A 27,549-nucleotide genomic window follows, 5' to 3' on the forward strand; every position below is an offset into this window, starting at 1 on the left:
CTGCTACCTGTTGGCTTAAAGACTCTACTAACAAGGTGTAAAGCTTAATCATTAATATCAGTAAATCGGCACCTTGTATAAATAAATAAATAAACATGACAATGCTTTGGCAAAACATATCTCACTTTTCCCTGATCATTCGTTTAAATTTATGGTTATTTATCGGATTACAGCAAGTAAAAGAAGTGGTCCAATAGGTCTTAAACCGGAAGAATTAGAACTGTTTTGGCAGATTAGGCTTAATGCCTACAATGCCCCCGATCTCAATGAAAACTGCTCTAAAAGCAGTATTTTGAAAATCAAGAGCTTGTCAAGATAATTCGTTTTTTATAGTAGTATTATTCCCATTGGTTTTAGAATTTCATATTTTAATTTATTTGATTCAGGTAAAGGTTATGTGTTCATTGTCTTACTGTTTTATTATTTATATCTTTTATATATTTTTACATATTTTTCTATGGTCTTTATTGTTTACAGCATTATTAATATCTTAATTTTTATTTAGGTTTTTAGTTTTTTGAAGTAAAAAATTATTTTGATTAAATGTGGGAGGTCACTGATACAACAGCTAAAGTAACAAGTGCTCTTGTATCGCTTTATAGTTACTGCTACTAACTTGTGCTCTGCTTCTTTAAAATGTTAAGCAGCAATATACTGCTTCATTGTTTAATTGCTTGTTGAAGATGACTTCGAGTGTATATATAGTAGTCACTCTTTGTAAGTAATTGTCTGATGAATTTGTGTTATTAAATCAAACGAAAAGTGCTTTACTCTAATAAACTATTTTATTTTGAATCGTCCTAAGTATCGCTCACTTGCACTGTTTCGTTGTTTAGTTTATCAATTTGTTTTTGCCTCGGTACATCCCAAATGGGGCATTGTACTCTATATGATGTGTCTGATGAGTGATGAGTAGAGGGGCACTATAAAGTACAGTTTCGTACCTACCATAAAATGTAGATGTCCGATAGGAATGCATCTGCAGTCCTTACAAATGGGTTGTCCTGTCGTCAGGCAGCCATTCGGTCGGCCGGATTCCAAAGTCTGGGTCTGGCCTCGGCTGGTGTCGCACTTCACCCGACGTCATAGCTGCAGTTATTCGGGTATAAAGGCATCAATTTTCCTCAGTGTTTCTTGCCCCAGATGCCAGGTGCCCTCTTGGAAGGCTAAATTTGGATAAATGCCAATGATTCCAAATAGTAGAGAGCAAACACAAAAAATAAGCATGTATGTACATATATACAAACAAATACACCATAATAGATCCCCAAGCTAGCTGAAGGCTGGCAAATACCCTAGGAGTACCTCAGAGGGAAGGTGGTGACTGCAGATGCATTCCTATCGGACATCTACATTTATGGTAGGTACAAAACTGTACTATGTCCTTCAAGGATGCATCTGCAGTCCTTACAAATGGGTAGAATACCATAGCTAAACAAGGGAGGAGGAAAGAGTAGAGATTATGGTGTAGCTAGGATCCCTTGCAAAACAGCAGTGGCAAAACCTGCTCGGGATCTAGAGTATAAAGGTAAATTGTAATGCTTGGCAAATGTATGCACGGAGGTCCAAGTAGCAGCCTCTATAATGTCCTTGGTAGCCACAAGAAAGCTGTGGTAGTGGCTGTAGCCCTTGTGGAGTGAGGCCTGATGTTCTCTGGAGTTTTCTTTCCATGGTAGGAGTAACAAAATCTAATGCAATTTCCTATCCATTTGGAGATAGTCTGTATTGAAATTGGTTTTCCTTCCTTTCCTGTGGCATATGCTACCAGAAGCTGGTAAGTTTTTCTATTGGACTTAGTCCTGTCCAGGTAGTAGCGTAACTGTCTGTGTACATCCAAGGTATGCAAAAGTCTTTCTCCCCTGTTCTGTGGGTTTGGGAAGAATGTAGGTAGGTGGATAGCCTGATTTAATGATACTCTGGATACCACCTTAGGCATAAATGTAGGATTTGTTCTCATGGACACTATCTTGATGGAAGATCAGGAAGGGTTGCACTGCCATTAATGCCTGTAGTTCAGAGACCCTTCTTGCTGAAGCTATTGCCAGCAGGAAAGCAGTCTTCCAGGATAAGTATTGTAATTCTGCTGTTGCTGCTGGCTCGAAAGGAGGAAGTGTCAATTTTTCTAGCACAAAGTTCAAGTCCCATGCTGGCAATGGTGGTTTCTGGGAGGTTTTACATTTTTAATTCCTCTCAGAAACTGTCTGAGCAGGGGATGAGAGAAGACAGGAGGATCCAAGCTGTATTCTGCTGAAATAGCTGATGCATGTATCTTGATGGAAGAATAGGACAGGCCTGTGTGGAAGAGCTCTGCCAAGTACTCCAGGATGTTGGCCATGTTTACCAGAGTCACATGTACTCGCTTTGCAGTACTCCAAATGAGATATCTTTTCCATTTTGCTGCATAATTCTTTCTTGTTGAAGGTCTGCGAGCCTCCAGGATTATGTCTTTAACCCTTTGGGATAAATTTGGGTTAATTGCTGTTATGTAATGTTCCAGGCAGTTAGCTGCAGAGTTTTCAGGTTTGGATGCAGGATGTTGTAGTTGTTCTGTGTTAACAGTAATGGGATCAGGGGTAGTGTCCATATTTGTTCCCGAGACATGCTCCTCAGCAATGGGTACCAATGTTGTCTTGGCCAGTCTGGAGCTATAAGAATGATCCTTGGACGGTCCTCTTTGATTTTCAGAAGCACCTTGTGCATCAAAGGAAGTGGTGGGAATGCGTATGCTGTCAGGTTTTTCCAACTGAAAGATAGGGAGTCCACCTTCCAAGCAAGTGGGTGGTACGTCCTTGTGCAGAAATTCTTTAGCTGGTGATTGACTGGGGATGCAAACAAGTCTATTTGTGGTAATCCCCATTCCCTTGTGATGGCTTTGAAGATGTCCGGATGAAGCATCCATTCGTGGGCATCTGTGGTTGTTCTGCTTAATATGTCTGCTAGAATGTTTTCTTTTCGGTACAAAATTGCTTGTAACTGAATGTTGTAGCTCAGGGCCACATCCCATAGGTCCAGTGCCAGCCGGCATAGAGGATATGAATGGGTGCCTCCCTGTTTGTTGATGTACCACATAACTGTGGTGTTGTCTGTCCTTATCATCAACTGACCTTCTTGGAGAAATGGTCTGAATGACTGGATTGCCAATTTTACTGCCAGCATTTCCTTTAGATTTATGTGTAGGCAGCTGGTCTTGAGTGCATAAGCCTTGTATGCACTTGTCCAGCATGTGTGCGTAACAATCGAGGTCTGAGGCATCTGTCGTGATGGTTTGGCTTGGTTGGCTGTTGCTGAAGGGCAATCCTGTGTTTGATTGACAGGCCTGAGCCCACCATAGGAACTCGTTTCAGGCATGGGATTATTGGGATTTTGGTTTCTAGGCTGTGCTTGTGTTGGGACCACAAATTCTTTAGGTACCACTGTAGCTTTCTCATATGCAGTCTGGCATGAGGGACCAGAATTATGCAGGATGCCATGAAGCCTAGAGCTTGCAGTACTTTTCTTGCAGTTAGGTGGTTCTGCTTTGTTAATGCCAAGAAGTAGAGAGGTAGTTGCTCTTTCTTTTCTGCAGTTAGGAATGCCATTTGTTTTGATGTGTCCAACTCTGCACCCAGAAAGGTTATTCTTTGGGATGGAATCAGCCTTGACTTTTTTATATTGACTGTGTATCCCAAGGCTTGCAGCAGGTAAATGACTCTTTGTAAGTCTTCTGTCAGCTTGTTTTTGTTGTCCGCTTGTATCAGGCAGTCGTCCAGGTAGAGATAAATTTGGATTCCCTGAAGTCTGCAATGAGCAATTACTGATGCCAGGCATTTCGTGAACACTCTGGGCGCAGTAGATAAGCCAAAGGGCAATGCTGAAAAGTGATAATGCTCTGATCCTGCAAGAAATCTGAGGTATCTTCTGCAAATTGGTCTTATGGGGACGTGCAGGTATGCCTCCTTGAGATCTAGAGTTACCAGCCAAGACTCCTTGCCCAGCATGGGAAGAAGCTGCTGTAGGGTCAGCATTTTGAATTTTGGAACAATAAGGAATGTGTTTAAAGCGGACAGGTCTAGAATGGGTCTCCATTTGTTTTCTTTTCTTGGTACCAGGAAGAGTCTGGAGTAAAATCCCTTTCCTTGCTCCATAGATGGTACCTTTTCCACAGCTCTCATTCTTAATAGCTGAGATATTTGCTTTAGAGCTTCTGTCCTCTGAGTAGGTGGTAGGTTTGGCATTCCTCTCTTCCTGGTAGAGTATGGAAATGGAACTTGTAACCTTGGTCTATAGTTTGCAAAATCCATTTTTCCCTTGTGATGCAATGCCAGTTTTTTGAAAATAAGGTTAGTTTTCCGCCTAAGGGTGCTTCTAGTTGTTCGTGCCACTGTCAAGTCACTGTGATTGAGTTGTTGTAGTGGTGGTGGCTCCGTGCCTCGCTGGTTGTTACCATGCCAATGGCGACCCCTGTAGGCACCCCTGGATTGGTTTCTGCCTCTTGAACGCCTATTCCTGCCTCTTTGAGCCTTAGAGGAGTCCGGAAAGGACCAATTCTTGGAGGGCCAGTTCCTGCTAAACCTTGGAGGTTGAACCTGTAAGAAATCTTTCACCGTTTGTACAGATTTCGCCTTCTCTTCCATCTTTTAGTACCTGCTGAGCAGGGGAACCAAATAAATTGACCTTGTCCATGGGTGCATCCAAAAGCTTTGATTTGACATGGTCTGGTAATGCCTGTTCTTTCAACCATGCATGTCTCCTGATAATTGTGCCAGTCATGGCTGATCTAAAGGAAGCCTCCAGTGCATCATAGCCACATTTTAAAGAATGGTTACTAACCTGCTGTATGTTATGTACCATTTCCTGAACATATTTTTTATCTAAAGATTCTTCAGAGGAAAGCTTTTTAGTTAACTGGTCAAGCATAAACTCTTGATATTGAATCATATGAAATTGGCAGTTCAAAGCCCTAGCTGACAAGGTAGCAGAAGTGTAAACTTTTACCCCATCTCTAAGGACCTGGATTCCCTTTCAGAGGGGAGGGGGTTCTTAGTAGAAGTAGCAGCTACAGCTTTAGGGCCCTGGGGGATAGTCTCTGGATCTGCAAAAGGAGCCTTATATAAATGGTGATGAGTGTCCGGGACCCTGTAGAACCTATCGGGCTTAGCAGGAGCCGGAGGTAATGAATCAGGAGCAGTGCAAGCATCATTAAATGCATCATCTACAACAGAAAGAACTGGAGGTATAGCTAAAGGCCTATGTTGTGGTAAATGTAGAAAGGTTCTAAGCCTTTTTCTGGAGTCTGAGAAATCTTGGCCCTGCCACTGAAATTGTTCCCTCATAGCATGCAAGGTTTCCCCAAAGAAAAATTCCTCAGGTGGAGAGGCTGAAGGAATGGACTCTTCAGCATCAGAGTCTTCGTAGGGAGAATAAGAAGCCTCAGGAGGGTCTGTATGTTCTGATTCATCAGAGGAACCATCAGTGGATACTGGTTCAGGGGGCTCTGCTCTAGGTCTCTTTTCTGGAGGTGGGAGAGAGGACCTGTCTGGATGAGGCTGGGATCCACAATTAAAGAAATTAAATCCTCAGCCAAAGAAAGCATATGAGAGCTAGTGCTGGGCCTGTGAGGGGGTTTGGCAGGCACAGTTTTTGAAGCTTTGGCTGCTTTAGCCCTGGCAAAGGCCTTAATAGACATGGCTGCAGGAGGCCTAGCAGCTCCACGTGCAGGGGTTGAAATATCCAGGGGAATTGTGTCTGATAACTCCTGAGAAACCGCAACAGAAGGCTGGATTTCAGAAGCCGATTCTACCAGGTTAGAGGAGGCCTCGGTAGAAGGCATGGTTTTGGCTGGAGAAAGAACCGCTTGCTCGGTTTCGGCCGAAACAGAGACACTCGCGGTTTGCTTAATGTGTCGGTCCTTTTCTTTTTTGGAAATTTGCGTTGTCGGAGGATCCGACGGCATAATGTAGGCAAAATCAGAGCCGAAAATTTGTTCAGCAAACTCCGACCAACGTCTAAGCGTCCGTCGGTTAAAAGTAGCACAGGCTAGACAAGCTGCTAAACAATGTATACAGTAGGAGTGGAAATCTTTATGAGGTATTTGTTTCCCACAAGATAAACAATTATTCACTTTCTCTGACATCGGCTGAGGCAAGAAAGAGTCCCCAACGGGGTACTTAGCTTTTTAGAAGTCTTCGAAGTAGTATTCGGTAGTAGTAATCTCTGGATCTGACCGACCGGCACTTGCGAACAGCTTCTGCTAAGAAAGACTGAGGAAAATGGTGTCGGCTGATGCCTTTATACCCGAATAACTGCAGCTATGATGTCGGGTGAAGTGCGACACCAGCCGAGGCCAGACCCAGACTTTGGAAAAGGGCTGCCTGATGACAGGACAACCCATTTGTAAGGACTGCAGATGCATCCTTGAAGGACATCCTCTCTATTTCTAGATGATAACCCTTTAGTAATTGGATGGGCTACATAGTAGGATTTCTTAACTACGTTGGCAATATGATTGTCAAAGGAGAGATTACTATCTACCTGGGTCCCCAGATCTCTTATTACTTCTTCTGTATTAAGGGGGCTGACACCTATGTGGTAATTCATGGGTGTTTTGTTTTTCCCCAAATGGGATGACTATGCATTTTTTGGCATTTAGCTTGAGACCATGACTTTGACACCAGGTGTCCGTCTTAGTAAGGCACTTTTGGAGAATGTCCGTGTCAGCCATAGAGTCAATTATGGCTCCCAGTTTGCAGTCATTGGCGAACTTGGTTAGCTATAGTCCTCCTGTGTTTACCTGTACTTCTGAGAAGTATATGCCAAACAGTAGGGGTCCCAGGACCGAGCCTTGTGGGACACCACTTGTGACTGGTTTAGAGTCGGACCTGGAGCCCCGCTAGTCTTACTGTGCGAATTCTGTGAGCCAGTTGGCAACCCATCTCATGATGTAGGGGTTTATGTTCAGGCTGGTGAGTTTTTCTATAATTCCCGAGTCGGGAATGGTGTCAAAAGCCTTGGCGAGGTCAAGGTAGGCTGTGTGAACCACCTTCCCCTCATCTATGGCCTTGGTGACCGTCTCAAAGAAGTCAACCAGGTTTAGTAGGCATGATCTGCCCTTAACAAAGCCGAACTGGGTCGGCTCAAGTGTTTGGAGGTTCCCAATGTCTTTGTTAATGAGTTCCATGAGGATGCGCTCCATAGCCTTGCAGACCAGGCTAGTCAGGCTTATGGGGCGATAGTTACATGGCTTTCTTTTGAACAAGTAGGAAAGCACCAGTGCCTCATTTTACTTCATTACCCTGCAAATTTATCTTAGTTTTACTGGTGCTTGATCTGAAATAGTTACTGCATACATCAAAGCTTTCAAGTAAATACACATGCTCACTCATGCAAAATCTACATTCTATCCAGTTTAGCCCAGTTACTACACCTTGGGGATAATACAGAAATTCTGATTTCCTACTTTTGAACTCGCATCTTCTATAGTAAATGCTCTAATATATTTTTTTCAGAAATTCACACTTCTTATATTTTCCCATCTAGGCCCCCCGAACACATCTTCGTTATTGCAAACTAAGTTCCATTCCTCATCCATAAACACTCCCTGCTGAAAGCTGATCATTTCTCACATCTTTTTAAAGCTCCACAAAAGCAGATTTTAGTAGAATATAAATACATGCCAGCATAATCCTCCTTCCTTGCCAACCACCCCTTTCTACCACATCTTTCATTAGTGTCTTCCTCACAACTATCACTACTGGAGCACCTCTAGCAATCAGTACGATAACGCCCTTTTTTCCTTGGTCTCTGATATTTTGCTGAATGTACATCCTAAAATCCATTTTTAAAGATACAAGTGAGCATGTGAATTTGACCAGTGTCCTGCAACACTGCCATTTTGCACCCTGCATTTCTTAATATAATTCAATACTCTCTGCATTTGGTCTATACCTGTAAACCTGTTTACATTCCACAAAATAAGTAGACAGAGTAGCCATTATGATAAAATTCTAATGTTTGATGAGCTGATCTTTTTCTTCTCATCTTCATTTGAGCCAATGTCACATTTTTATTCGCTACTCCCTGTTTCAATGAAAACAGTCAAACAATAAATACATTTTCAACCCCCATCTTCTTTAAACTCAACTGCAAACACACAACACTATGTACATTTTCAACAAATGGAGATTACCCTCCAAATAGGGGAAGTTGCCCAAATCAACAGCTGCACCCACAGGCACCACCTAATTAATAATTAAGGGTACCCATGCTAAAGTGCATGCCACAGCCTGTGCTCCCACTTACACTGATTGCTAGCTGTTCTTTTGTAACCTCTATTCCCCTTCCAGGGTGAAACCGGCTTGTATGCTTTCTGTAATCATCTTCTAGTCCAAAAAAAAAGTACACAGGCTACTTTTAAATAAACTAAATTATGTGTTATTCTATTAAAAGCATTAAAGAATTAAGACTGCTGGAAAGGCTACTACGTCTCATTGTCTTCCTACAGTTTCAAATGCTATTGCTCACTGAATTACTTGGTACTACACCAGCCTTATTTTTAATCTCTCTAACACAAGTCCTTTTCCAAGACAGGAGAAGAATTTGCTTTTAAGTGTACTAATGTTCACAGCTAAAAAGATAATTTCTAGATAGATGTTGTAAATCAGCTTCTCTTCAGGATGTTAAAGCTGTGGCTGAGTTAACAAATGAGCTGCACCAATTTGAACAGAACTCCATGACTTCTCAATCATGAACTGCTATCCAGGTAGTCCCCATGAGTATCATATGATGCTAACAAGCCTATTATAATCCAGTGAAAATTTTCTGGGTCTTGTGTTACAGGCTGACAGTGAGCAGTGTAGTTGTGCCTGGCAGTTGAGAAAAGTGCAGTTGTGTACACGTACCATTAATGTAGATGTTAGAGTGTATTCACTGTTGCAAGTCCTGACTGTTGGAATTTCCTGTCGTGAAAGCCCTTGGCTGGCCTGACTACCAGAGAAAACTGCTTTTGTCTCTCAGGCTGATGAACGCCCTTACAGACATAAGTGCGCTCAGGTACAAAGGGAGCCAACCTGCATCAATGCTTCTGAATTTTACTGACCCCCACTTAGAAGGAGCCCCCAAGTGTACCCTAGAAGGAACAAGGTGGGTCAAGGTAGAGTGGACCCAAACAAACTAGGGTTGGGAGGTGTAGGGTCTTTGGTTGACACTACTAACCTTTCCAGTACACTGAGGAGGTAGGTAGGAGGGACAGAAGACTGCAACAGTGAATACACAAACATCTACATTTATGGTAAATGTACACAACTGTACTGTGTTCTTTGTGCTTTACTGCTGCAGTCCTGACTGTTAGGAAGATTCCCAAAGCTTTAGAGAGGGTGGAAGGAGATTAATGAGAGAGGACTCCCTGCGGAAATGCAGATGCAAAACCTGCTCTGGGCTTGGAAATGGTTGCCAGGTGGTAGTGCTTAGTGAAGGTGTGCACAGAAGACCAAGTCGCTGCCTCCAAGATGTCCTTAGTGGAAACCCCTATGATGGATGGGTAATAGGAAATTCACCCTGGGGATCACTTCTGTGGTTCTGCTTGACAGGGGCACAGGAAAATAATTTTCTTGGGTGGCGAAAGCCAGGGTACATTTTTGGCTAGGCTTGTATAGGCCCTAGGGCCAATAGCCTAGTACCTACCTATGAATGCTGTACAAGTAGCTGGGGCCCTAGTACAGGTTGACCTAATCAACTCGGGGATTTCTGCCATGACGGCTGTAACAGAAACAGATGCAGTGGGAAATCTACTTGGAAATAGTCTGTTTAGAAGCTGGTTTCCTTCCGAGCTTGGGGTAAAAGTAATGAACAGCTGCTCTGTTTTCCTCAACAATTTAGTCCTGTCCAGGCAGAAGTGTAGCATCCTATGCATATCCAGTGTGTAGCAATCTTTCCCCTCTGATCTGAAGGTTGGGAAAAAAGGTAGGTAGATGAATGGCCTGATTCAGAGACATAATGGTAACCACCTTAGGCATGACAGAAGGATTAGTTTGGATGGAGACCCTGTCTTTATTGAAGATAATGAAAGGCACCACTGCCATTAAGGCCTGCAACTCTGAGACTCTCCTGGCCGAAGTGATAGGCAGTAGAAAGGTTGTTTTCCAGGTAAGAAACTTTATGGTGCTAGTGGCTGCAGGCTCGAAAGGAGGCAAAGTTAACTTTTCCATGATAAAGCTGCGGTCCCAAGGAGGGGGTGGATTTCCTCCTGGGAGGGGCTAAACTGAATAATTCCCCTAAGGAATTGCTTAAGCAAAGGGTGAGAATAAATTGGAGAATGACTAGGGATGTGGGCAGAGACAGCTGAGGCATGTATCTTGATGGAGGAATGAAAGAGGCCTTTCCCCACTAGGTTGGTCAGGTACTCCAGAATGCTAGGAATGTTAACAAAAGTTCGCTGAAGCCAGTGCTTTTGGCACCAAACCAAGAATATTTTCCATTTGGCTGAGTTAAGATTTTCTGGTACTAGGCCTTCTAGACTCTCTTAAAATGGTCTGTACCTGCTGACTCAAGTGGGAGGTGCAGAATGGCGCTGTGGAATAAACCAGGCTGAGAGTCTGAGAATCTGAAGGTTGGGGTGCATAATCCACCCCTTGTTCTGGGTAAGGAGAGCCGCCCTCTGAGGTAACATCAAAGGCTTTTGACTGGTGGGATTGATGAGGAGAGGGAACCAGTATTGCCTGAGCCAGTCTGGTGCTATCAGGATGGCCTCTGATCTTCAGAAGCACTAGATACAACAGGGGTAAATATGTTGGGAAGGCATAAATGAAGAGGTGTGCCCAAGGGAAGGAGAAGGCATCTGTTCGCCATGCAGATATCTGCCTTGTCCTGGTGCAGAATTTCTCCAGGTGAGTGTTGTCCTTGTTTGCAAATATGTCCAACTGGGGAACCCCCACTGCTGTCTTATTGTGTGGAAAACCTCACAATGGAGATGGCATTCGTGGGTGTCAGTCAGATTCCTGCTGAGGTGGTCTGCCAGGGTATTATTTTTACCCGGCAGGTATTGTCTCATGAGATGCAGGTCTAGGGATTGTGCTGCCTCCTATATTTGCATGGCTAGATGTTACAGGGGTTAGGGAATGTGTGCCTCCTTGTCTGTATATGAACCACATGACTGTGGTATTGCCTGTTTGTACTACTAGGACCTCTGGGTCACATCTGTCCTTGAAAGCCAGTAAACTGGGACTTCCATAAGTTCTTTCCAATTTGTGTACCTCCTCCTGTGTTCAACGGGCCATAACCCTTGAGTTTGGAAGTACTGAGTATGGGCCCACCATGCTGTCTCCAAGGCATCTGTGGTGAGGATTTGGCCCTGGGCCAACACTCTGAAAGGTGGGCCCTAATTTTGGGTACAAGCCTATGCCCACCATGCAAACTCCTGACTGAGGCAAGGTATTAAGGGTATTTGGCCATTCAGTGACTGAGAGCTCTGGCACTACATGCTCTTCAAGTACCACTGCAGCTTCAAGTGCAGGCTGGCTACGGGTAACATGAGAATACAGGATGCCATGAACCCCAGTGCCCTAAGGAATTCTCTGGCTGTGATGCTTTGATTTTCCTGTATCTGTAGGAAGTAACTGGTTAAATAGGTGACCTTGTCTGGGAGGAGGAAAAACCTCTGGAGGGAAGAGTCCAGGAGAGCTCCCAGGAAGACTGTTTGGACAGAACTAGGCTGGATTTCTTGAAGTTTAGAGTGCACCCCAGAGAAGTCAGGAGGTCCTATGTGAATTTCAGATCTTTGTTGATCTTTAGAATGTCTGCAGCTTGTATTAGGCAATCGTCCAGATAAGGGTGCATTTGGACCCCTTTGGTTCTGCAGTAAGCAATGACTGGTGCCAAGCACAACCCCTGGAGCAGCAGACAAGCCAAAGGGCAGAGATGAAAACTGATAGTGACAGGAGCTTGCTCTGAAGTGAAGAAAGCATGTGTGTGACTTTTGAATAGGAATGTGTAAGTAGGCGTCCTTTGGGTCTATTAAGACAACAAAGGTCTCAGGAGTTATGGGCAGTAATTTTGAAGCGTCAGCATTCTTGAACTTTAGTATCCTGAGGAATTGGTTTAAGCTGGACAGGTCGAGGGTAGGGCACCAAGATCCTTCTTTTCTTGGGACTAGGAATAACCCTGAGTAAAAGCCCTTGCCTCTTTGTTCCTCTGGGACTGGTTCCACTACTCCCAGAGAACACAGAATTTATATTGGTTTGAGAGCCTGAGTTTTATGATTTGGGGGTACATCGGGGAAACCTGAGTATACTAAGGGCTCTTTCAAAGTGGGTTTGTAACCATTTACAACAATGTTTAGAACCCACTGATCTGAAGTAATGTGGGTCCAGTATTGGAGAAACAGAGACAGTCTTCTTCCCAGTTTTGGGGTGGGAGGGTGGAGAGGAGAGACTAGAGTCATAACTGCTCCCTTGCCCGGGTGTTTCAGAGGTCCACTGTCTTAACCTTGTTAGTGATGCTTTTGTCTGGAAGCTCTATCCTCTTGAGGCCTTCTCTGTTTACTCTTAGGCTGGGTAGGGAAGGAACAATGCTTGGCTGGAAAGTTCCTGCTGAACCTAGGTGGTTGTACTTGCAGAAGTCCTTAACTGTTTGTATGGACTTTGCCTTGTCTTCCATCTTTTTAAATACTGCCTCAGCATTTGGTCCAAAACATCTCTGTCAAGGGGAGCATCCAAAAGTTTAGCCTTTACTTCATCAGGAAGAGCTTGCTCCCTAAGCCTGGCAAGTCTCCTAATTACTAAACCAGTGATAGCTGCCCTGATGAATGCCTTCATGGCATCACAGCCACAATGCAGAGAGTGTTTAGCCACCTGGGAAGTGCAATGACAGGTCCAAAGTTCCTTAGAAAAACTTTTCTCCCATGGTTGAAACTTTTTGCTTGAGGTGATCCAAGATGGTTTGCTGACATTTGACCATATGGAACTGACAGTTGAGGGCTCTCAGACAGGGTAGCTGAGGTGTATACCTTTTTACTGAACCTGTCTAGGGCCCTGCTATCCTTGTCTGTGGGCAGGGGACTCTCAGAGACACTGGCAGTAGACCTTTAGGCCCTGGAGTAACAACTTCTGGATCAGCCAAAGGATTTTTAAACAGATATTTATGGGTGTCTTGCACCCTATAAAACCTGTCTGGTTTCCTACGGGTAGGGGGAAGCGAGTCAGGGTTCATGGAGGCATCCTGGAAAACATCCTCTACCACATCCAAAATGGGAGGGATAGCTAAAGGTTTATGTTCATGGAGGTCCAAGAACTCCCTAATTCTCTTCTTGGCCTGAGGGTAATCTTGTGCTTCCCACTGAAAATGGTGCTTTATAGCATGTAGAGTTTCCCCAAAAGTTTGATCCTCTGGAGATGAAGCCGAGGGAAGGTTCTTCTCAGAATCTGATTACTCAAAGGATGTGTAAGAGGGTCCTTTCCTCTGGGGCAGTCTCTTCCAAGTATGAATCCTCCTCATATAGTAAGGGATCTGGTTCAAGATCAGTATAGTCATCCCTTTTCCTTTTTCCTGGGGCAGCTTCACCTATGGTCTGTCTGGCCCTTACAATGTTAAGTAAGTCCTCAGAGCTTAACCAAATCTTGCTGGGATCCCAGTAAGTGGGAGCCCAAAGGCCTAGGCGGGGCAATGCCACACTGGCTTTCTTTGGGGTGGATTTAGCCTTAGGCCTAGGTATGTCCCACGCACTGGCAGATGCCTCTCTGTGGTAATGCACAGGTGTAAACCTAGGCATCACTGAATCAACGGGCTAAAGAGCGCTCTTCAGAAACCGCGGCCTGCTGAGCGACCTCGGACCCAATCGATGAGCTGTAAATGTGAACAGTGGAAGTTAAAGGAGCCGACAGCATGTCGGGACTCCAAATGGGTCTCGACAGAGGCTTGGGTTGCTGTTTCAAATGCCGAAAGGGGATGCGAAGGAGCCTCACACCTTCAACAATGATCAGTCTAGCAGGAGAGTCAGCTGTGGAGTGACTGTTGTCTGATGAGACTGGGTTAGGTTTCTTCCCTGTTTTGCGCTTCTGCAGCTCAAGATTGGGATGACTGGCAGATGCCATTGCATGCATTTCAATTGACTCTTGTCTTAGAAAAATGAGCTAAGAATTTGGCCCTATGCCTAATTATGCTAGTGTTAAACCTGGCACAAAAACGACAATTAGGGACATTGTGGTCTGGGCCTAAGCAAGAAACACAGAGTATGGAAGTCTCTGTGTAGGATTTGTTTACTACACAGTAGAGAATTATTTACTTTATCTGACATGAATTAAGTGAAAAAGAAATGAGTTTCCCCAACGGGGTATTTATCTTTCTACCGACAACTTCTCATTGGTGTAAACCGACTGACGAACTTGTATACTGCTTCGGACTCTCGCAGCAAGAAAAAACTAAAGTGATGACGCAGGCTGGCTCCCTCTACACCTGAGCACGCTGACGTCGGTAAGGGCACCCACCAGCCTGGGAGGGGAAAACAGTTCTCTCTGGTAGTCAGGCTGGAAAAGGGCTTTCATGGCAGGAAATCCCAACAGTCAGGACTGCAACACAAACACGAAGAACATCAAATGGTTCCTAGTTTTACTTTTCCTTGTTTTTCTAGATATCTATTTTACCATTGGTTTTCAGGTTCCTTCTAGTGAATTTTGTTAATGCTGGTTAAAGTTTGGTATTAAAAACAGTTAAAAGGCAAGGACATCTTGATAATGCTGAAAATCCTCTGGTTCCTTTTTCAACCATTCACCAATGGGCAGTCTTTAAATATAATAAAGACCATGCCTGCTGTACCAGTAATGAAGCCTTAGAGGGAGACATAGACAGTACAGCTCAGTGGCCATGTTCAATGTGCAAGGGGGCTTCTTCCTTGGGTACTGTCTTGACCAGGAAGCAGCAAAATAAGAGGATGAAAGATGATAAAGTCTCTCCAAAGTGGGCAGGAATTTATTTTCTCTTCTGACACGTCACACCAAGACCTGGTAAACTTGTTCAAAATGGGCCCCCTAAAAGAGGAGCCACAGCAACCTCCCCAGGCATGCAGCAATGCCTGCTGCCCTAGTCACAACATTAGAGCAGAAGGAATTACTGTGTGCCACATGAAATACCACTGTAAAAGCCATGGTAAGGATCTATAAGCTCAAAGTCAGAGATAGCTAATAGCTCTTCTATTTCCTGATCCACAAAATAAGCCAGTAGCACTGATAGAGAAAGTGTGTTTTAAGGATCTAAGCTCAAAAGTGGCAGAGGGATAAAGAAAGTGTGCTTTAAGGATCTAAGCTCAAAAGTGGCAGAGGAAAAAAAAACAACTTCTTACTTATTTTACCCAGTGCATGGACTCCTTTATCAAGCATTAAGGTACAAAAGTGCTGTAGTCTTTGGAAGCTGTACAAAATCACAAAGATGAAAATATAATTAGTTTCAGGATGCCTACAGAGGATTTCATTTCACTCAGCCAAGGGCCTGTATATGACAGATGTAATACTTAAAAATTCCTGGACTGTAAGTATGCATAAAGAATCCAGTCTATGGATGTCATGACCCAACGCTTCTATTCCTCTTTCCTCATGTACTACTCTGAAAGCTTCTGATAAGAAGGGGACCAAACAGCATTTCATACAGGACTTCATCAGCCTGAGGATCAGCCCAAAGGAGGAGTCATACAATTGGGAGAGACAGGCATTGAAAGATTCAAGCATCTCAGTCTCTAAAACAAGGACACAGAGCTAGGGATACACTCTCCTAACCCTAGCTGTAATTTATACAGAACCATTCTTGCTGGATGTACTCAAGATTGAGCAACTGCACAAGAGGTCAGCTGAGAGAATATCAACACTCAGGGACATTATTTTCTAATAGACCACAATGAACAGCAAGCAGCAAATGAAGTAAAACAAACCACAGGAACAAGATGCAGGATACAACAAGTTTTATTCCGGTACCTCGGCACAAACGCCTTCAAAGGAATAAACATAAAAGCACCAGGTGCATTTTATATACTAGTGCAACCCAACAATCAATCAATAATTCAATTAAAAACATGAATCAACTCCAGAGAGTTAAAGGTACAATACAGGTACAATGCATATCTGTTAGAAGTATGAAATATGAAATATGAAATACAAACTATTTATTAACAATAATAATATTATCACTAAATGTTTAAATTTATTTCCAAATTCAGACCCTTAGGCTTTAGAGTACCAAACTTTAAAATAAATCTACTTTCTAGATTTAATAAACTCTGCAAAAAGTTCCCACCATGATGCAAACTAGGTTTGGCTAAAGCACAAAAAAACAGCGAATCCGTCAAACCATTATGTGTTGCATGAAAATGTTCAAAAATGGGGCTGTCAATCCTGGCATTACGGACATCACCAATATGTTCTAAAATACGTATTTTCAATTGATGTTTAGTTTGACCTATGTAGTATTTTGGTGAAGCACATCCACAACTAATAATATACACAACACCACAGGATCTACAATTAAAGTTGTTTTCAGCAATATATTTTACCCCATTAAAAGTGCAACCAGATAAATTCCTCACTCTAGCACAAACTTTGCACTTGCCACATTTTGACATGCCATAATGAGAACTAGAATCCAAAATGGAACCATCAAACAACGGATGTTTAGGTTTAAGAATTTCTTTAAGGTTGGCATACCTTCCATACGAAAAAGAAACATGTTCAGGAAAAAGATGACCTATCTCTTCATTTTTATAAACAATAGGCCATAAGAAATCAACAATATTTCTTAAAATGCCAGAAAAAAGAGAATATTTCGTAACAAAGAATAAACTATCATAATTAGTACTTGACTTATTATGACCTGAATTTTTACAAATAGTCTTTGTTACTTGATTCTTCTTAAAATTAGAATCTAATCTAGCACAACTCTTCCTGATCAAACTTTCGGAATAACCCCTATTCATCAGTCTCTTACAAACATTTTCAAATTCTAACTCAAGAAGGTAATTTTCAGAAGTGTGTTCCTGTATGCGTTTAAATTCACTGTAAGGGAGTGCCTCAATCAAATGTAAAGGATGTGCGCTAGTTGCATGTAAAAAATTATTAGAAGCTACCTCCTTCCTAAAAGGTCTAAATTGGACTAGTCCTTGTTTGTCTACATATAACAAAATATCCAAAAATTGGATTTCTTGTTGATTCACAATATGTGTGAATTCTAATCCAAATTTATTTTGATGAAGACTAACCATAAATTTCTCAAACTCTGAAATATCTCCCTTACAGATAAAAATTAAATTGTCAATGTATCTACAATAGGAAATAACGCTTTTCTGAAAAAATTCCAACATATATAAAAAGTTAGTTTCAAAATATGACATGAATAGAATGGCATAAGTGGGGGCAAAACTAGCCCCCATCGCAGTCCCATCTATCTGAAGAAATATTTTATTGTCAAATACAAAATAGTTATGAGTGAGTGCAAACTCTAAAAGAGAAACAATAAAAGAAGTGCGCGGACCCTCTCCCAAAGTTTTTATAATTGCTTCCAAACCAAACTTTACACTAATATTGGTGTACAAGGCCTTCACATCAACTGAAGCCCAGTAATAACTAGAGTCCCATTTGAAATTTTTTATCAAATCACAGTACTGATTAGTATTACTGATATGAGAGGCAACATATTTTAATTCTTTTTTTAATATACTGTCTAAAAATATGCCTATATATTCCAAAAAAACCCCACAACAAGACACAATAGGACGGCCAGGGGGGTCTTGAAGATTTTTATGTATTTTAGGCAATGTGTAAAAGGTAGGATCCTTAGGATTAACCACAAACAAACTTTTAACATCTTTCCTGTTTAGGAAACCCAACCTTTCACCTCTCTCAAGAATTTCCAAAAGAGCAGAATTATACTCATTAATAGGATTCTTAGGCAGTTCAACAAACATGATCATTACATAACAGATCATAATTCATTTTTAAGTAATGACACCTTTCCATAACTACCCATTTACCACCCTTATCAGCAATACAAAAAAGCATATTTCTTGGAAGCTTCCTTCAAACTATTTCAAAGCACACCATTCAGTTTTATTAAGATTGAAAGTGATATATTGCTTTAAAAATACAGCATATTCAACTTCAGCCTTCTTACATAAAACATTTTCAAATGTCCTAAGAACAACAGAGTTTTTTGGTGGGCAAAAGGAACTTCGGTTAGGTAGTTGAGGTAGTATGAATTTACCGTAACTGGTAAAAAAACGCTCTGTATTATCAAACATATTACCCTCACTACTGTTAAGAACTAAACCTCTGTCCACCTCTGTCCACCTGAATATCACAAATTGGCACCCTCTCAGCGTCAAATTCATGAGTAGAAAGATCCAATAAAGGATCCAACAAAATTGAAAACTCATCAGATTCAAAAGAGCAAAAAGTGCCATTCATATCAACATCCGAATCTGTACAAGCACCTTCACTACTACCAACAGTTGTCAAAGATCTGTTATCAGTAACAAACCCTTTTGCAAAAAAAACTTTTAAAAATAATTTCCTGCAAAAGCGTTTTATGTCCATGAGAATGTCAGAAAGAGCAGGTACTTTGGTCGGCACAAATTTACTACCCTTATTTAGTACCATTAACATGTCAGATATTAAGACAAAGTCACTAAGGTTGATTATATTTATGCTATTCGACAAAACGCCATTAGAAAACTCATTGCGCTCAATGCGACCAGAAACAGTCCCAGAATCAGCATTGAAAAGGGAATCAGTACCTTCTGTTACGACCTTTGGGGCGTGACTTGCACTTTGCCTCCTGACGAAAATTCCATCTGCCTTGTTCTTCCACTTAAGTCGACACACCAGTATCATCCATCAAATCCACTCTTTCAAAGGAAACACTTTTTTTACTGCTGGTAGCTGTGTCGGATGATGAGACAGAAGAATCACGCCCACTACATGAACTGCCTTCTGACACTCTTTTAGAGAATGTACCATTCTTGCGTTGTCGCTGCCAAGAGTAAACTGAATTCTTTTTAAAGTCAGAAATATCCCTATTTAACTTTTTCTTTTTTCTTGCAATAACATCACACTCAATTTTAGAAACCGCATTATTAATCTCTTTCATAGCCGCAATGAACGATGGATTGGTATATTCGTTAGATAAACTAGTCTCACCTTCAGCTATTTTCGCTTGGATTAGTCCAAGACTCCTCTGGTTGCGTTTGATCAAAATTTTGAGCCAAGTTACAGATATGCATTGTACCTGTATTGTACCTTTAACTCTCTGGAGTTGATTCATGTTTTTAATTGAATTACTGATTGATTGTTGGGTTGCACTAGTATATAAAATGCACCTGGTGCTTTTATGTTTATTCCTTTGAAGGCATTTGTGCCGAGGTACCGGAATAAAACTTGTTGTATCCTGCATCTTGTTCCTGTGGTTTGTTTTACATGATTTTCTAATGCCACATGGAGAGTGGAGTGGCCTGTGCAGTGCCCAGTTTAGGCAACAGCTCATGCTACTTAAAGGGTGTGTTCCTGCTTCATCAAGGGCAAAGTTCAGTGGCTAGCTACGACGCATCGAATGCACTAAACTAATCATCTGTCAAAATCAACAAAATGACTATGATGAATGGCTCTTTCACGATAAAACATTAGGGGCATACAACAGTTTATTTCACCATGAGTCAATATGTAAAAGTTCATAGAGGAAAATTTAAAATGTCTGAACTCCGTTCTGTTCTGAATGCTATACAATTTCATGGAGATCAAATGTTTACAACAAAAGCATTTGACAATCAATTCTTAAGCCTCCCTTTCTTTTCAAGGATTCACCGACTCAGTCAATGGCTACAAAACTTTTACCTTATAATACAACTCAAAATGTTGAAAAGTTCATTAAAAATGCAAAGATACCATTCATTAACATTTAGTTAGGCAGTACGTCAAATCCACTCAGAAAACACATTCTTGTCTAATTAGAAATGACTTTGCCAAGTCTTAAAATGTTTACTATAAAAATGTAAAACATGCCAAGTGATATAAAAATTGAAAAAACGGTTTGCTGAAGTCATTAATTAAGGCATACAACATTAATACTTGTTCTCAGCCAAGACAGTAAAGGCAGATATGGTAGACAGAATTAACAATACACTAGCTCTAGTCTTCCTAGAGAAGAAAAATGTTCATTAACTTCCCTCCACTTCTACTTTAACATATTCAAATGTCCACTGTAGCTGTCTACTTTAACATAATCAAATGTCCACTGCAGCAAGACAGCACAGCAAAGTCCAAACAAAGCTTTAGAATTAATTACCTCCAGTTACACATCGCCGGGCCATCTCCCAGATAATCAGTCCAAAGCTGTATATGTCTGCCATTATATAAGCCTGGAAATGATTCTTATTCAAGCTGCCATCCAGTACTTCTGGTGCCATGTAACGTTTTGTTCCAACACGACTGTTCAGTGGTATATCAACTTCATTTGTATCACTGTAAACAGTCAAACAAATATGCTATGACACAATTACTAGCAGTTGAGGAGAAACATACAATCCTCATTATGTAACATGTATATCCTGTTTAACAAATGCAGAAGATTTTGGTGGGTCTCATGATGGCTGTCTTCATAACCACAAAACAATTTTCAGTGCAGCAATTTTTTGCGCATCTACGCAGACATCACTGACAGAAATTCTCCTATCACAGACCATGAAAACTCACAGGTAGTCATACTCCCATGTCATATTTTCTCATGAAATATACAGAGATGTACATAATGCTCCTTGCCCAGCACAGGAAAAAAATGGACACAAAAATATTCGCCTTATAAGATTATTTCTGAGATAGCCTACTGCAGCAGGCATAACATCTGTCAGAACTTCCTTGTCAGTATCATTCATACAAATTTAAAAATTTCAAGTCCAGGTGCTTTTTGGGGAAAATACCCTCTTCAGTCAACTAACATCCACTGTACAGTAACTTACAATGATACAAGCCTACTGGTTTTATTTACAGAAAAACTGCTGTAACCAAGTCCATGTGGCCAGACTTGTATGCCCAAAAATAGAGAGAGAGAACAGGAATAAAATGCTCAATTAGGAGGTCTCCCCCCACCAATCAACTGACAAGGAAAATACTCACAAAACTTCTATTTTTGCAGAAACCTCTGCAGACAGCACAAATATCCCAAGATGTATCCTCTAAAATAAAGGGGATGAAAGGAATCTCACTGGCATTATGGAGGGCTTCAAGATAAAACACCCTGAAGAACTACTGATGCTTCTGAAGTGGATGTCAAAACTATATTGTTTAATGAAGGAATCGTGAGACAAACTGTAAAATTCGTAATGCAATCATTAGAACCTGCCAAATGCAACCTCCCACTACAGTTCCACCTAGATTCACCTTCTGCCGCTGAGCAATTGTGCATGTGTTTTACAAATGCTGCATACTCTTTACCAAGAGGAAAGGACAAAAAATAATTAAAGCTTCCTGTATTTCTTGCATGCACTTTGTGGAAGTAAAGTCACAAGCTTCCAGGAAGAAAGAAGAAAAGTTAAATGGACTGGCAGACAACTTACGGAAGAAAGTACAGTTGTGTACCTACCATAAATGTAGATGTTCGAGTGTATTCACTGTTGCAGTCATTACTCTTGGGTTATCCTGCTGGCAGGCTACCCTCAGTCGGCCAGAATTCCAAAGTCTAGGTCTGGCGTCGGTTGCTGTCACCTCTTCCCTGATGTCAGTGCGCCAGGGGTATATAAAAGATGTAGCAGACGCCATTTTCTTCAGTTTTTCTTGCCCCAGATGTCAGGTGCCCCAAATTGGTAGGCTGAAAAAATATGCCAATAAGAAATGCATGCACAAAAATAACATTTCCTTCATCTACAAGCAAATACACCAAAAAGGTTGTATAGGATAGAGAAGTGCAGATTAGTCCCAGCAAAGAGAAGGGGGATGGTGGGTGGGTAACCTGGACTGCAACAGTGAATACACTTGAACATCTACATTTATGGTAGGTATACAACTGTATTATGTTCATCGTGTTTCACTGTTGCAGTCATTACTCTTGGGTAGAATCCCAAAGCTGAGGATGGGTGGCTGGGCTAAATAGGATTAGGAGAGGCTATGAGGCCCTGCAGAACTGCAGTGGCAAAGCCTGCTCTGGACTTAAGTAGAGAGGCAAGTGGTAGTTCTTTGTAAAGGTGTGCACTGAACTCCAAGTTGCAGCCTCTAAGATATCTTTGGTTGGCACTCCTCTAAGGAAGGCTGCTGAAGTAGCTGCTGCTCTGGTGGAATGAGGCCTAATGCCCTTAGGCACTGATTTGCCATGTTGAAAATAGCAGAAACGGATGCAATTGCATATCCATTTAGAAATAGTCTGTTTTGAGATAGCCTTTCCTTGTGATCATGCAGCATATGACACTAAAAGTTGCTCAGTCTTTCTGAAAGCTTTCGTTCTGCCCAAGTAGAAGCGGAACTGCCTGTGTATGTCCAAAGAATGCAGAATTTTCTCACCCTTGTTCTGTGGATTTGGATAAAAGGTAGGCAAGTGAATGGTTTGGTTGAGGGCCACACTGGACACCACCTTGGGCATAAATGTTGGGTTTGTCCTCAGAGAAACCCTGTCTGGATGAAAAATGATGAAAGGTTCCACAGCCATGACTGCTTGTAACTCCGAGACTCGTCTTGCAGAGGTTATTGCTAGGAGTAGAGCTGTTTTCCAGGATAAAAATTTTTTATCTGCTGTTGATGCTGGCTCGAAAGGAGGCAGTGTGAATTTTTCCAAAACATAATTGAGGTCCCAGGCCAGAATTGGTGCTCTCCTTGGAGGCCTAATGTTTTTGGCCCCTCTGAGGTACTGCCTTATTAAAGGATGAGAAAAGATAGGAGGTTCCATATTGTAATGGGCTGAAATGGCAGAGGTATGAATCTTGATTGATGAGAAAGAAAGGCCTTTGTTCAGCATCTCAGTTAGGTATTGTAAAATCTGAGGTATATTTGGCACAGACGTGTCAATGCCTTGGTTCCTGGTTCCAAGCACAGAATCTCTTCCATTTTTCTGCATAAGATTTTCTGGTACTGGGCCTCCTGGCCTCCAAGATAACATCCATAGCAGCTTCTGAAAGAGGAGTGTTCTGAATGGCTACATTATCTGCCATGCTGCCAGATTTAAGGTTCTGAGTTGGCTGTGCAGGACCTGATTGTTTTGTTGGGTCAGCAAGTGAGAAGTTTGAGGCAATATCCATGCTGGACCTTGAGACAAGCTCTTTAGGATTGGGTACCAGAGCTGGCGTGGCCAGTCTGGTGCAATCAGTATCATTTTTGGCTTCTCTTGTCTGACCTTTAGGAGTACTCTGGGAAGGAGAGGCAGTGGGGGAAAAGCATATGCTGTTAGATTTTTACAGCTGAATGATAGGGCGTCCACTTTCCATGCTTGCTTGTGATAAATCCTTATGTAAAATCTCTGCAATTGACAGTTGTGAGGGAAGGCAAATAGATCTATATCTGGGCATCCCCATTTTCTTATTATCATGCTGAAGATTTGTGGATCCAGTTTCCAGTTGTGGGGATCCATGAGGTTTCTGCTTAGTTCGTCTGCCAGAGTATTTGTTTTTCCTGGCAGGAACTGTGCTTGCAGGTGAACTTGAAAAGCCAATGCTGTGTCCCATAAAGTCATTGCTTGTCTGCAGAGGGGGTAGGAATGTGTACTTCCCTGCTCATGTACCACATGACCGTAGTGTTGTCTGTCTTTATCAGTAACTGTTCTGGATGAAGTAGGTCCTTGAAAGCTGTCGGGGCATTTTGAACAGCTAGCATCTCTTTTTGATTGATATGAAGATGCATCTGATTTGCAGGCCATGTGCCCTGAATACATTTTCCTGCCATATGGGCCCCCCAGGCATAATCTGATGCATCCGTTGTCAGTGTCAGTCTAGCTGTGGGTAAACTGAATGGCAGACCCTTGTTGTGGTGACAGGCTTCTGCCCACCATCGAAACTCCTGTTGTAGGCAGGGAATGAGTGCAATTACTGTCTCCAGGCTGTGGCAATGCTGAGTCCAAACACTTTTCAGATACCATTGTAGTTTCCTCATAAGCAGTCTGGCATATGGAATTAGTAGAATGCAGGATACCATGAAACCCAAGGCCTGCAGGATTTTCCTTGCAGATAAGTGGGTTTTTGTTGCCAATTTCTTGAAGTAAGTAGTCAGTTGCTTTTGCTTGTCTGGCGTGGGATAAGCCAACTGGGCAGTTGTATTTAAGCTTGCACCCAGGAATATTATCTCTTGAGAGTGCACTAGTTTTGATTTCTTTTCGTTTACTGTGTACCCTAGGCCAATTAGTAATCTTTTTACAAACGCCAGATGCTTTAGAAGAGTGTCTTTGTTCTCTGTTTGAATTAGGCAGTCACCCAAGTAGGGATATATTTGAATTCCTCTTTGTCTGTAAAACGCAATTACTGGTGCCAGGCATTTTGAGAAGACCCTGGGCGCAGTAGATAAGCTAAAGGGCAGTGCAGAGAATTGGTAGTGCATTGAGCCAGCTATGAATCTGAGGTATCTTCTGCAAGATTGTCTGATTGGGACACGCAGGTATGCCTCTTAGGTTCAAAGTTACGAGCCAAGCCCTCTTGCCCAGCATGGGCAGAGTGCTGTAGAGTCAACATCTTGAATTTTGGAACTTCCAGAAACGTATTTAGTACAGACAGGTCCAGTATTGGTCTCCAGGTTTTGTCCTTCCTGGGTACTAGGAAAAGTCTGGAGTAAAATCCTTGCCCCTACTCTTGTTGTGGTACTTGCTGAATTGGCACTCATGTACATGAGGGCTATAATTTGCTTTTGTGCCTCTGACCATTGATTGTGTGGCAGGTCTGGCATGCCCTTTGACCTTGGTAGAGTGTGAAAATGGAACCTGTAGCCTTGGGACACCACGTTCAGGACCCATTTGTCTTGGGTAACCATTTGCCAATTTGATAAAAAAAGTGCTAGTTTTCCCCCTAAGGGGGCTGTCAAAAGAAAACTGCTTGGAACTGGTAGAGGAAAGTCATTGAGACTGTTTCCTGTAAGGTTGTGATTTGTCTTCTCCGCTTTTGGAGGTAGGAGCACCCCATTGTTTAGGCTGGTATGAGCCTTGGGGCTGAGATCTGCCTCTGGGATGCCTGTATCTGCCTCTTTGTGGTCTGTCCGACACTGGAAAGGACCATTTTTTAGATGGCCAGTTCCTGCTAAACCTGGGTGGCTGCACCTGTAAGAAATCCTTGACTGTCTGCATGGATTTTGCTTTATCCTCCATTTGTTTTCAGCACCTCTTCTGCTTTAGTACCAAACAATGTATCATGCTGTAATGGTGCATCTAATAATTTTGATTTAGCATGATCAGGCAGATTCTGTTCCTTTAACCAAGCATGTCTTCTAATAACAGAACCTGTAACAGCGGCCCTGCAAGAGGCCTCCAGTGAATCATAACCACATTGCAAAGTATGCTTTCCCACTTCAGTTGCATGCAATAAAACCTGCAATTCCTTGTTCTCTGAACATTCAGTATTTGTCAACATTTTCTGTTTAAGCAGTGACATTAGATATTGCTGATATTTAAGCATATGAAACTGACAATTTAAAGCCCTTGCAGCCAGGGTTGCAGAATTGTAGACTTTTTTCCCCATCTGTCTAGAGCCCTAGAATCCCTATCAGAGGGGACAGGGTATTTTTGCAGTGGAAGCCTTAACCCCCTTGGGACCCTGAGATATAGTTTCTGGGTCAGCAGCAGGGTTTTTATATAGGAATTTATGAGAATCTGGAACCCTGTAGTATCTGTCTGGCTTAGCAGGTGCAGGGGGTAAAGAGTCAGGGGACAGGCCGGATTCTGAAAATACGTCATCTACAATGTCTAGAACAGGTGGAATAGCAAGGGGTCTTGTGCTGAGGAAGAAGCAGAAAGTCTCTGAGCCTTTTCTTAGATTCAGAAAAATCTTGGCTCTCCCAGTGGAAATGCTCACTCATAGTATGCAGGGTTTCCCCAAAAGAATAATCCTCAGGAGGAGAGGCTGAAGGAATGGATTCTTCAACATCAGAATCCTCATAGGGAAGCATGGAGTAATCCTGTTCAGAAGAGGAATCAGAGGAAATAGAAAAGTACAGTTTTGTACCTATCATAAATGTAGATGTCCGATAGATATGCAACTGCAGTCATAACATATGGGTTGTCCTGCCTCAGGCAGCCCTCGGTCGGCTGGATTCCAAAGTCTGGGTCTGGCATCGGCTGGAGACACCTCCTCTCCGACATCAACGGCTGGAGTATAAAGGCATCGGCCGACGCCATCTTCTTCTGTGTTTCTTGCCCCAGATGCCAGGTGCCCTCCAAGGAAGGCTAAATTTGGTGAATGGATAAACAATTCCAGACATGCACAACAGTAATAAACAGATACACCATAAAAGGTACCCCCAGCTAATAGGAATAGGGGTAGTGGACCCTAAAAGGAAGTTGCAGAGGGGTAGAAGGGAGGGAAAATCCGACTGCAGTTGCATATCTATCGGACATCTACATTTATGGTAGGTACAAAACTACTATGTCCTTCAAGAATGCAACTGCAGTCATAACATATGGGTTGAATACCATAGCCAAGCTGGGGGTGGTTGGAACTAATAAAGGGATGGTGTAGCTATAATGCCCTGCAGGACTGCCGAAGCAAAGCCTGCTCGGGATCTGGAGTATAAAGGCAGGTTGTAGTGCTTGGTAAATGTATGCATGGAGCTCCATGTAGCACCCTCTAGAATGTCCTTTGTAGCCACTCCTCTTAGGAAAGCTGTGGATGTGGCAATAGCTCTGGTGGAGTGTGGCCTAATATTGGCTGGCACACCTTTTCCATGAAAGGAATAGCAGAATCTGATGCAGTGTCCAATCCATTTTGAAATTGTTTGTTTGGAGATTGCTTTTCCTTGAACTCCAGCAGCATAGGCTACGAACAGTTGGTCAGACTTTCTGGTGGTCTTTGTTCTGTCCAAATAGTAGCATAGTTGTCTGTGTATGTCCAAAGTATGCAGCAGCTTTTCCCCCTTGTTTTGAGGATTGGGGAAGAATGTTGGCAGGTGAATGGCTTGATTTAGAGAAACCCTGGAAATTACTTTTGGCATGAAAGAAGGATTGGTCCTTAGGGAGACTCTGTCCTGATGAAAAATGAGAAAGGGAGGTACTGCCATGAGTGCCTGTATCTCCGAGACTCTTCTTGCTGATGTTACTGCTAATAGGAAAACCGTTTTCCAGGAGAGAAACTGCATTTCTGCAGATGCTGCTGGTTCAAAGGGGGGAAGAGTTAATTTTTCCAAGACGAAATTGAGGTCCCATGCAGGTACTGGTGGTTTTCTGGGAGGTTTGATATTCTTTATCCCTCTTAGAAACTGTCTTAGCAAGGGATGTGAGAACACAGGTGGATCACAATTGTATTTTGCTGAGATTGTGAAGCGTGGATCTTCATGGAAGAATATGAGAGACCAGTATGAAACAATTCTGCCAAGTATTCTAATATCTGAGGTATGCTCAAAACTGTTGCATCCTGACCCTTGTTGGCATTCCAGATGATGA

The 27,549-nt window shown here is 42.3% G+C and overlaps 1 protein-coding gene across 1 annotated transcript in view; it reads right to left on the reverse strand.

Annotated features, from left to right (window-relative positions):
* Positions 1 to 27,549, reverse strand: part of BMPR1A (bone morphogenetic protein receptor type 1A) — a 1,674,184-nt gene that overhangs the window by 336,570 nt on the left and 1,310,065 nt on the right. Inside the window, exon 11 of the mRNA XM_044056589.1 lies at positions 20,284 to 20,459. Within this exon, the coding sequence (XP_043912524.1) occupies positions 20,284 to 20,459 (176 nt within the window). The remainder of the gene's footprint in view (positions 1 to 20,283; positions 20,460 to 27,549) is intronic.

The sequence above is a fragment of the Protopterus annectens genome, chromosome 14.part0, assembly GCF_019279795.1.
Source record: "Protopterus annectens isolate FY-2018-M chromosome 14.part0, PAN1.0, whole genome shotgun sequence".
Classification (NCBI taxonomy): Eukaryota; Metazoa; Chordata; order Ceratodontiformes; family Protopteridae; genus Protopterus; species Protopterus annectens.